This window comes from Myotis lucifugus, unplaced genomic scaffold, assembly GCF_000147115.1.
Source record: "Myotis lucifugus unplaced genomic scaffold, Myoluc2.0 scaffold_1678, whole genome shotgun sequence".
NCBI lineage: Eukaryota > Metazoa > Chordata > Mammalia > Chiroptera > Vespertilionidae > Myotis > Myotis lucifugus.
Window position 1 is genome coordinate 10,279 of NW_005872726.1, and position 11,645 is coordinate 21,923.

The 11,645-nt window shown below is 59.1% G+C and overlaps 1 protein-coding gene across 1 annotated transcript in view; it reads left to right on the forward strand.

The window, feature by feature from the left end:
• The first annotated feature begins 949 nt into the window (after positions 1-949).
• The window catches only part of LOC102433561 (transcription factor ETV7-like), a 16,484-nt gene continuing 5,788 nt past the window's right edge, over positions 950-11,645 (forward strand). Inside the window, exons 1-4 of the mRNA XM_014450046.2 lie at positions 950-1,190; positions 2,656-2,791; positions 10,717-10,881; positions 11,256-11,381. Of these exons, the coding sequence (XP_014305532.2) occupies positions 1,185-1,190; positions 2,656-2,791; positions 10,717-10,881; positions 11,256-11,381 (433 nt within the window). The 5' untranslated portion in view covers positions 950-1,184. The remainder of the gene's footprint in view (positions 1,191-2,655; positions 2,792-10,716; positions 10,882-11,255; positions 11,382-11,645) is intronic.

The window sequence follows — 11,645 nt, forward strand, 5'->3', positions numbered from 1 at the left end:
CCACACACACCACACACCAAACACACACACACACACACACACACACCCACACACACACGGCAGTGTGCAATTCCAAGGTGCTGGGGTGCTGGGTGAAGGGTAGATGCACCTGTAACTGTGCTAGATCCTGCCACTGCCTCCATGGGGTGAGGCCACTCTGTGCCTCAGCCTCTCCAGCAGATGATGCTGTTAAACTTTTGGATTTTTGTTAAATTAATGGGGTGGAAATGATCTCTCAGAGTAGCTTTTATGAACGAGTGACTCGGAGCGTCTTTTCCTGTGTTCAGGGGCCACTGGCCTTCTGTTTTCTGTGGATGCCCATCACACCCTTTGCTCATGCTCCGTGTATTCCCGGCCTTGTTCTTACGGGCGCTGGGAGCTCATGACAGGCGGGGCTAAGCCTTCCTTACCCAGACCCACCCTCGGTGTGCAGCAGAAGGTTAAAGTTTCTTCCCTCCTTTTCTTCGGAGGGGGAGACGTTTGGTTGCTTTAGTGCTTACAACCTCTCCGTTTCCCCTCAAGACGAGGGAGCTGAGGCAGGTGCGCAGAGTGATGGGCAGGGGCGCATCGCCCGGGGCAGCCAGAGGCCTGGGGACGGGTCCAGGCGGTCGCTGAGCTCTGAGGTCCAGGGTCTGGGGCTCTGCCGGCCACATGGCAGGCGGACAAAGTCCCCCAACCCCAAGGGGAAGCACTGGTCTTGATGGACAGCTGGAGCGGCCCCTCCTATCCATCCGCGAAGACGCACAAGACCCCAGCCCAGGACCAGGGGTCCCTCAGCTTCCCAGATCCCGCAGAACCCCACTTCCATCTCCCTGGGAGCCAGGGCCAGGCTGCCCATAGGCTGCCCACCACGGAGGATGCGAGCAGGACCGACGCCTCCTGCGGAACCCAAAGCCCGGCTCTGCTCCCGCGGGGCCGCCCCTGCCCTCCCCCAACCCCGCCCGGGGAGTGGAAGCCGGATCCGCTCTTTCGTTTTCGTTTCCTGGAAGGACAGCGATTACCTAGCGCCCCGCGCCTGCTCCCGGACCGAGCGCACACTCCCCGCGCGTCTGAAAGGAGGTTTCCTCCCACGAGGCATTCCGTTCTCCAGCCGAGTTTGGGGTCGGGAAGGGAGCGTCTGGCAGCGCAGCCGGGGCGGCCCGCCTTGGGGAAGGACAGCCCGGGCTCCCACGCCTCCACCTGTGATGCAGGTAAGAGCCTGGCCGCTGAGCACACAGCGCCCACGGAGCCACCTGCCCCATCCCCTCTCCGCCGCCTAATTCCCACACTCATTTTATCAGTCCTTTCCCTGGCTGGAGTCTCACTTTCCAACACATTCCCACCCTCACCACCCATCCTCACCGCCCCTCACCACCCATCCTCCCCGCCCTCACCACCCATCCTCCCCACCCTCACCACCATCCTCCCCGCCCCTCACTCTACCGCCTCACTCACCTCCAGCCCCCACTCCTCTGGGTGCTGCCCCCTCCTCCCTTCTCCTCACCCTACACCAACCAGGTGTGACGTCTCTGGAAGTTTCTGCACAAGCCAGACCCTCACAGCTGACCCACGCAGCCACTGCAGGGCCCCTCTCCCTAGAGCCCCTCTCCGTGTTTGCCATATTTCCCTGGGAGCCTCAGACCCGTGCCCGGGGAGCTGGGCCTCCTCCCACCTCCCCGGCTTTCTCTGCCCCCCTCTCTCCAAGCCCATTTCCATGTCTGAGTCGCACACTCCTCCCTGCCCCTCTTGGAGGCCAGACCTCTCCCTCAGCAGCTCCCGTGGGCCTTCCCCCCAACGGCGGTCACAGGCCTGGGCTTCCGTCCTCTTGCTTGAAAGAGAGTGGAGAAGACGAGGATCTTCCCGGACCAGCCCTAGGCCGCGAGCCCCCTCCCGCCGGGCCAGCCCCCACCGCCTCTGAGGCTGGTTACCTGAGAGGCAGCACCAGCCGGGGCAGGATGCGGGCAGCCAGAAATGGATGGGAACTACCCCGAAGGTGCTGCTGAACCCTCCTCTGCAGCGACCAAGGCCTGCAGTTCGCTCTGCTGGCTCAGGTCCACAGTCTCTTACTGCAGATCGCCCTCCGCAGACACCAAAGATGACTGTGCGGCTCCCGAGGGCCTAGCGTGAGAAGTGACTCGGTTTCACTTTCACTTTTTGTGACTGGGCACGGGCCCCAAGGAGCCTCCTGTTTCTACAGAGCCCTGCCGCTTTCCACCCCCTCACCCCGAGGAGAGAGCCACACCTCCCTGGGGCCCAGGCTGATGGAAAACTGTAAAGATACAGATGCCCCTGCTGGGACTTCGGGGTTCAGAAATGTAGCCTGTCTTTTTCTCTGTTGGAAATAGGATGTCATTGTTTATTTCTGAGTTAAGGCCTCTTTATCCTGGCCCCTCAGGTTCCCACTGAGCATTATTAGGCCTTCAGATTCCCAGCTCACAAGTCAGGACCAGGGCGGCCTTCTGGTGGGTCGGGCACAGGCACGGAAAGCTGCTGGGGAAGATGAATGTCTTAAGCGTCCGCTGTGTGCAAGATGTTCAGGGCATCACGTGAGGACACACATGGTCCCACCTCCATGGAGATGGGTGCTCCTTCCCTTTGGAAAATTCTTAATGCCTTTCGGGATGCTGAGCCTACACCAGGCGCTCACCGCGGACTGCCTGGGTGTCTCCTCTCTAGGAGGGAGCACTGGCCGGCTCTCCCGTGAGCCCCGCGGCAGCCACGCCACCTCCAGGCGCCCGGGCCCAGGCCGGATGTGACGCCCACGTGGACCTGCAGGGCAAGCGGGGCATCTGCAAGCTGCCAGGAAGACTCCGTGAGTAGAGGGGAGGGGAGAGGGTCGTGTTTGCCAAGGACACACGTGCAAGGCATGGACTTTCCTTATTTAAGGGTTTGATGTCCCCGCCTTTGCGGTTTCTTTGCTGGGCTTCTTTATTCCGTGGCGAGGAAGACAGAGGAGGAAAATGTGAATTCTCCCTGCAGGGAACACAGCTGACGTGACCGAGCTTGGGGGCGCCAGTCTCCTCACTGGGAAGGTGAGGGTTGGGGTCCGATGAGCGGTTGGTTCCCTTGCAGCCTGAAGACCAAGAGTTGGGGACGTTGCCAGTGAGGGAGCCACAGGGCTAAACAGTGAACAGCTGTACGTATATAGGATCCTGCTCTAAATAATCGCGTTTACTTTTTATTGTTTCAAAAGTAGCATCTGCTTAGTATCAGAAATTGGGAACTGAGCAAGAAGCATAAGAAGAATATATATGGGACAGTCACATCCACCCCGAAATACACGGGAAATGCACTGGGCACGGCCTTTCATTCCATCCTCTGAGCGCTGCTCCTGCTGAGGAGACTCAGAGCCTCGGAGCAGGCTGTGGACTAGCATTACTCTGAGTGGCCAGATTACTATGACCACCCATCAGTACTCCACTGACACTTCCCGAAATACTGAATATTGAGAACTTCCTAAGCAAATACTCTCAAGGTTTTATTATTAGTAGTATTTGCATAACGAATTCACTTCATTGTACTGATGGGGTGGTCATAATAACCTAGCCACGGAGTGTATTTACGCTGTATTTCCCATCGCAGAGCCGAGAGGGGGAAAAGCTAAGCACATGTTGAGGCTCACACCGCTCTCCATGTCAAGGCGAACGCTTGCTCCTGATGATAATCCCCCAAGAGATGTTTAAATGCACGCCCTAAGCTGTGGAAATCACGGAGAGGCGGCTGGCGGGGGCGTGCGGGCTCTTTGATGGGGCGGGGCCTGGGCAGCTGTGGGGAGGCACGTCTGACCACGTCCTGCTCGGCTGCTCGGCGGGGCCCGGGCTGGAACACTGTGGGCTCCACACCCTCTGACATCCTGGCCATGGAATGCTTTCTAGGCACTGACAGGGCTGAGCGGGATGTGGGGGAGGACTTCACCCAGCTGCCCCCCAAGGCCTCTGCCTCTGCTGCCTGGCATGAGTGATGGGGACAGAGCCTGTCTTCCCAGGTGAGGGGCAGGTGGGCCCGAGGCCTGGGCGCGGGTGAGGGGCAGGTGGGCCCGAGGCCTGGGTGCGGGTGGGGGCAGGTGGGACTGAGGCCTGGGTGCGGGTGAGGGCAGGTGGGACCGAGGCCTGGGCGTGGGTGAGGGGCAGGTGGGCCCGAGGCCTGGGTGCGGGTGGGGGCAGGTGGGACTGAGGCCTGGGTGCGGGTGAGGGGCAGGTGGGACCGAGGCCTGTGGCATCGGCAGGAGAGGAGCCCCGGGCGTGGAGGAGGCTCTGGTGCCTGGAGCGGCTGTGGAGGTGGAGGGATGTGGCGCTGTTTGGGGAGAAGGGGGGTGGGGCTCTGTGAGGAACCTCCTTGTTTCATTTTGTCCAGACGCCAACCCTGACCGGTAGCTTGGGCTCAGGGCTGCTCCAGGGGGATGGATCCCTCGCCCCCCGCCGCCCCCTGACACAGGCTGAGTCAGGTGCAGAGTAGAGGCGCGAGCCGAGCGCCGTGGCCGGGGCACACACGGCACCTTCTGTATTTCTCACCGTAGATTCCGTGACTCATAAAAATATCAGACAGCACAGTCTGGCCCTTAGTAAGTACCTAACAGTCTTCAAAGACAGCGGACACGCAATGACTCATTTTCCTGTCAACAGCATCCCAAGGAAGCAAACCGCTGACACCTAATGAGGGTTTGACTTTTCAGACGCGGGGGTGATGTCAGCCCGATTCCTGCATTTCTGGAAATTGGGTTTCTATCGCCGGGCATCTCTCTGCCATTCATTCCCAGTCACCAGCCCTCCCCCCTCCCCTCCGCTTCCACTGCAATCAGCAGGGCTGATTAGCCTCGGCAGGAAGGCGAACAAACAGCACAAACCTGGCTGAGCCGTGTGAGTCAGCACAGAGCACATGGGCCTGGCCCCGCACGGCTCACTGCGGTCACCTGCCCGACCAGACGTGCGGAGAGCAGTGGGCAGTCCCTCCGGGGACCACAGACATCCTGACAGGACACGGCTGGGCGGAGGGATGCGGCTCACAGGCTCCGGAGTGACCTCAGCTCACAAAGGACACTCACGACTGTGTGTCCCTCTGACCTGGGGAGAGAGGGGTGTCCCCTGTCAGGTCAGCCCGAGGCCGGGGTCAGGGGCAGCGAGGGCGGTGCCAGCCCTGTGACCACTCGCAGGCCCGGGCTGAGGTCACGGGAGCGAGTCTGGGAGGAAGTGATGCCACCTCCAGGGACGGCTCGGGGACTTGGAGAGCCGGCGGTTTTGATGTGATCAGCAGCACAGCCTCCTGGTTGTGGCTCGGCCCCAGGAAGAGGCAGAGCGCCGCTCCGCTGGTCAGTGCCGCAGGCAGAGGGTGGCATCTCTGCAGCTCCCTGGCCGGGAACGAGGGACGGGCCCCCGGGCCCCAGCAGTCCTCACGCCCCTGCTCAAGCGGCCATCCTCTGCTTACAGGAGGGTCTGGGCACTTGTGTTGATAGACGCGGCCCTAACACGGGCTCCCCGTCCCAGAGCGGGGCTTTCACTCTTTAATGTGCTTGCGAATCCCCTGGGCTCGGTGGGTCTCAGCCGGGGCCTGGCTCCTGCATCTCGAATAAACTCCCCGTGCTGCCGGCGCCGTTGCAGGACGTGCATCCGAGGACCTTGTCACGCAGCTCAGTCCTAACAGTGCGTTTCAGAGCGCTGGCCAAGGCTCACCGAGGAGGTGAAAGGGGTGCTGTGGGGAGAGAGCTGGTTGGGGGGGCTGGGGGGCTGGGAGGGGGTGGTCAGGGTGACCAGAGGCCTTTTGGCCCTCCCTTATTTGCTCAGCTCCCTCATTTCCATGTTTATGGAGCACCTACTCTGTGGCAGGCATTGCTCTTGGTGCTGGAGAGACAGAGATGGCTGAGACTGACAAAGTCTGTGCCTCACGGAGCTGAGGTCCTAGTCGGGGTGCAGCGACTCCATGAGGAAAAACTAAGCTGTGTAAGGGCAGTGAGGGCCATACAGCTGCGGGGGGCGCGGGGAGCCCCTATGTCCAGCCCTGTGTGCAGGTGGGGAGGGAGTGTTGACTCTTCAGGGAGACACCGAGCCCTCCCACCATGTGCTGGACAGGCAGCTCCTCCAGGGGCCCAGCCAGCTGGGTCTCTGTTCAGATCTGTCCGGGAACCGGGAGCTGGCCACGCTGGGAATTCCCAGTGAGCAAGGCTTGGGGCAGGGAGGGTAAGGGGATACCTGCTGGAGTCTCGAGAGACAAAGATGGCCAGAGGGAAGGAACGGAAAACAGTGGGTCACTGCGAGAAAGGGAGGGAGAAGCCGAGGGAGGGAGAAGCCGTGGCTGGTCTGCAGGTGGGGCCCCAGGGGTGGGGGGTGGACTGGGAGGGAGACCCGTTAGGCCCATCCAGCTACTAGGTCAGGGGGCTGCTGGGGAAGTCGGCAGCTGAGATACTGCACCAGCACCTGCCAAGCATTTCACACGTGTGACCTCGTCTAACACTGAGAGCTGCGCTGTCTGGAAGGCCCGCGCCACATGCCCGATGCTGGCCTGTAAGTGGCTTCTCTCGGCGTCCTCCCGACAGTCCTGCGTGGCTCTGCCATTTGTTCTTGCTTTGGTTGCCGAAGGCCGGTCCAGATGAGGAAACAGAGACACAGTCATTTAGGTCCCATCGTTGACAGCTGGCCTGGCACCACATCGGTACTTGTTGTTTTCACTTTTACTTTTTTTAGGTGTAGTTTACATGCAGTCACGTGTGCTAATCGCAGTGTGCATGCGTATTTATGTACGTAAACACCGCGTAGCCACCATGTGCATTCAGCTCTAGACCGTTTCTGGGGCCCCCGAAGGTTCCCTGTGCCTCCTCCCAGGCACTGCCCCCCAGAGGGTGAGCACCCTGGTTTCCCTCCCTGGAGGAGCTCTGTCTATTCTTGCTCAGTTTTGCGTCTGGCTCCCTTCCCAGCGTAGCATCTGTAAGCTTCACCCACGTGTCGTGAGCAGCTCTCGGTTGTACTTTCTGGCTCCTTACCGAGCAGCGTTTGTTGCAGGACAATATCCCAGTCTGATCGTCCCTCCTCTGGCTGGTGGGATGTGGGATGCGGGATGTTCCTGTCTATTGTGCAGGAGCCTCGGTGGACATTTGCGTGCGTGTCTTTCAGTGGATGCGGTCACCGTGTCTCTTGGGTCTTTACTTAGGAGTGGAAAATGCTGGGCTCCTAACCTCTGCACCACCCGGCAGCCGGGAGAGGCAGTGCCTTATCCCACTCCACAGAGGGGGAGGCTGGGGCTGAGAGAGGTGAGCGCTGACTTGGCTAGTAAGGGGCTGAGCTGGAACCCAAGCCCTGAGTTTGAGGATTTGGCCCCAAGGTCGGTGGCTGACCCACTGCTTGGAACCTGGTCCTTTCCCAGGCGCCGGTCCTATTCGAAAGCCTTTGGCCTTAGTGATCTTTGAAAACATGGGGAACAAGAAGGCCCCTCTTCTTAAAAAAAAAAATTTTTTTTTTAATTGATTTCAGAGAGGAAGGGAGAGGGAGAGAGAGATGAAACTTCAATGATGAGAGAGAATCATAAATCGGCTGCTTCCTGCACGCCCCACACTGGGGATTCAGCCCGCAACCCGGGCCTGTGCCCTGACCGGGAATCAAACCGTGACCTCCTGGTTCATAGGTCCACGCTCAGCCACTGAGCCACGCCCGCCAGGCAGGTTCCTCTTCTTGATCACAGGGCCGGAGGTGCTGGTGGCAACGGGATGAAAGGCGAGGGTGGGCGTGAGCACGACACAATGAAAGCAAAACCAGATCACACTCCGGTCGGTGACAGGCTCCAGGTCTCAGGAGCTGCTGCGGGCCGTGTGTGACCGCAGGGTCCCGGGAGACAGCTTGGGCGGTCTGCTGCCCGGCTCTGTGGACCGGGGCAGGACCGTGTGTGTGGCTGAGAATGTCTGCAAGTTCAGGTGTCCCCTCTCACTGTGGTTGTAGTTTTTTCATGGAGGCTGAACAGCGGGGGGTGGGGTGAGGAAGGTGGGGGAGGCGTGGAATCCATCCTCATGCTCTGGCCAAACACAGGAAAACGGGCCCCTCTGACTCAGGCATCATAGTTTCGAATTTTCAGACTGACAGCCTCAAACATCATGAACTAGGCGACGCTGCAAACAATGCAATTGCCAGTTGGCTCCGGAGCCCGGCGGTCCTGAGCGGCTGGGTGGCTCCACCGGACACCTCCTGCGTGCCGCCACCTCGGCCCGAGTCTCACCCACCAGCTTCTTGTGTCGCACGCTGTCCCCCAGGCTGAGCCCCAAGAGGCTCTCCATGCCCGTTCCCACCAGCGAGGCTCTTGCTCCGTGTACTCCTGCCAGGGGTAGGTGTCCTTAAAACGGCCTCTCGTCCTTCTTCGGTGGCGCCCGGCCCTGACATCTAGTGGGTGGAGGCCAGGGAGCTGCTAACCTTCTGCAAGCTCTGGACAGGCCCGCAGCGGGAATTCTCAGGCCCCGAGTGTCGATAGTGCTAAGCAGTCTTGCTCCCCTGTGAACCGAGCTAAGATGTTTTGGCTTAAAAAAAAATTTAGAGACGCTCTTGACCTAGGATGGGCATTAGCCTTTTATCTGTGTTTTGCAAGTATTTCCCGAAATCTGCCCTCTGTTAGCGTGGTTTCTCTTTGCCACACAGACAATAATGGTGTAGTCAAATGCGTCTTTCACTTTGATGACAGCCTCTGGGTTTCCTGTCGTAGTTGAGGGCTCCCTGCCCTTGTTTGGTGCATATGGTTTCGTGTTTCTGCTTCTCTTGAGGTTTCCATTAGGCCTTATCGTCGGGAATTGATTTTTGTGAACAGTGGGGGGAGGGTCCAAGTATATTTTCCACACGGAGAGGCAGTTGCGGCTTCAGCATTTCTTAAATGGACTATCCCTTCCCACCCAATGAAAACCCGCCTCTGTCCTATCTTACTTTGCACACGCACACGCCCCCCGGCTCCCTCTTCCTTTCCGATGATTCTTGTCAGTCTAGTTCAGTTCCATCACATCTTGATTACATGACTTTGTGGTATGTGTGCCAAAGGTCACTTGTCACCTCTATTCTTTTTTTTCTCCCTTAAATAACTTTTGGTTCACTTCAGACATTTATTCTTCCTTGTTACTCACTCTTAGTTCCCAAAATAAGGAAAGGAAAGCCTCTCTGTCCTTCCGTCCGTCCGTCCGTCCGTCCGTCCGTTCGTCCCCACTGGGCCGCGTTGCCGCCGACTGGGATTGTTATTAGACAGTCACTGCTTGTGGAGTCCCCCTCCTGCCAGCCTCGCGCTGTGCCCTGCCCCCAGCAGTGCTTGTTTGATGTTGGCTGAATGAATGAACGAGTAGATGATGCACATTCTTCTTTTTCTTTTTTAAATATATTTTATTGATTTTTTACAGAGAGGAAGGGAGAGAGATAGAGAGTTAGAAACATCGATGAGAGAGAAACATCGATCAGCTGCCTCCTGCACACCCCCTGCTGGGGATGTGCCCGCAACCAAGGTACATGCCCTTGACCAGAATCGAACCTGGGACCCTTCAGTCTGCAGGCCGACACTCTATCCACTGAGCCAAACCAGTCAGGGCCTTTTTTTTCTTTTTAACATGAAAACTTTTATCTCTTCTGTTGTTTTGGGAGCAGGCAGTCAGAGGCTGGCTCCGTCTTTGTCACTGCCGGGGCGGGGGGTTGGGGGGCGGGGGGCTGGGGGGTGGCTTTGGACAGTTTTTTTCTCCGCTGCCTCCACTCTCTTACCGTCACACTGGACCCGGTGAGCCCTGAGCTCCTCCCACCCTCATGGCCGGGGGTGCTAGAGGGACGAAGGGCAAAACACCAGGCGGACTCATCACGGGCACAGTGCCGGGCCCAGCGCTTTCGGGGGCCCATGAAAATATGCCAATTCCTTTTGAAATCAGAAGAAAAAAGCTTTTAGGTAGAAGAAAATGTTTTAATATACAACAGCATACTCACCTGATGCCGATGCAGCCATAAAACGTAATAACAATTTTTAGTGGAGGAAGGGGCCTGGGAGAGCCGTGCTGTGCTGTGGGCCTGCTGAGCAGCCCGGTCAGGGGGGCAGTGTCGCCTCGGGCAGCCTGGCCAAGGCAGGGCAGAGCGCGGGCGATACGAGGGCAGCGCTTGCTGGGGGCTGCCAGGGAGGAGACACCGAGCTGAAGGTGGGGGAGACGCCTCTGCGCCCCGGCTGTTCCCTGAGCAAACCCAGGTCTGAGCTGTCTCCACGGAGTGGATGAGAACAGCAGCCACACAGACCTGGTTCTGCCCGGCTGGACCTCATGCTACTGTGGAACCTAACCTCTGGGAGCCTCGGTTCCCTTATTTGGAAAACAGAAATACTGACACCTCCTCTGTGGGACTGGTTGGTTGTTCATGCCATCATCCAGTATGTGTTTCCCGAGCACCTACTGTATTCAGGCCCTGTCCCGGAATACAGGCCGCGTGCACACAGGGCCTGGCACGGAGCAGTTCCTCATTACACATTTGTTGAATGAATAATTGGAACACAGGCTGGGGTGGCGGGTTGGGGGTACCACAAATAAATAAGTGAATACATAAAAAGTACATAGATGATGACAAACATATAATCGTATCAAATGTAAAGTGCAATTCCAAAGAAGGTAAGGTGCCAGGAAGGGGGAAGAACAGGACACAATGACAGAGACAATGACTGGGTGTGGGAGCAGGACACCTGCTCAGAGAAGTGTTCAGGGTGGGCTTCTCGGAGGAGGTGGCATTTAAGCGAGGGCCCGCCCCCAGCCCACGTCCTGTGTTGCAGGGATCCAGCCCGCGCTCTGGAGCCGCGAGGACGTGCTGCACTGGCTGCGCTGGGCCGAGGGCGAGTACTCCCTGCAGCGCACCCGGGAGCGCGGCTTCGAGATGAACGGCCGCGCGCTCTGCATCCTCACCAAGGACGACTTCCGGCTCCGCGCACCCGGCTCAGGTCTGGAAACTCTCTGGCTTTCTCTAACCCCCTGGAAGCCCACGGAGGCCCGGGCGGGAGGTGGAGGGGCGTTGGTTGGAAGGTCATGCTCACTCCCAGCACGGAGGCCGCCCGCCCCTCTTTCCATAAATGTTTGCCAGGCGGCTCCCAGCCCAGGCTGGCCTGCAGCGAAGGACTCCATTTGGCGGTTGATTTCAGAGCCGCAGGCAGGCGTCTGTCCTGCCGAGCACTGACCCCTCCCATCTGTGGCCCCGTCTCCCCTACCATCTCCATCAGCACGCAGCCTGTGCGGGACATGCCCCCACGAGGCCGGTGGCTGCAGGGGATGAGGCAGCGTCCATGCAGCCTGGTCAGCAGCCCCTCCCGCCCCCCAGGTGACGTCCTGTACGAGCTGCTCCAGTACATCAAGACCCAGCGGCAAGCCCTGGTGTGCGGCCCTTTCTTCGGCAGGGCCTTCAGGCAGAAGATGCCCCGTGGGCACTGCCCCTGCCCCCTGCAAGGTGAGGCGCTCTCCTCGTTGCTGGGCTTCCTCGCAGGCAAGAGGCTGTTTGCACCGTGTCTCTGTTTCTTTCCCTCCTGATCTCTCCATGAAAACGGGTTCTTGTCGGTCTCCAGGGCCCTGAACTTAGGGATGACCACACCCACTCCCTGTGACTCTGGCAGCCTCCCCACTCTCCCACATCTACGTTCAACTGGGGCGCGACCCTTGGGGTCGCGACCCTTTGGGGTCGAACGACCTTCATAGGGGTCGCTAAGACATCGGA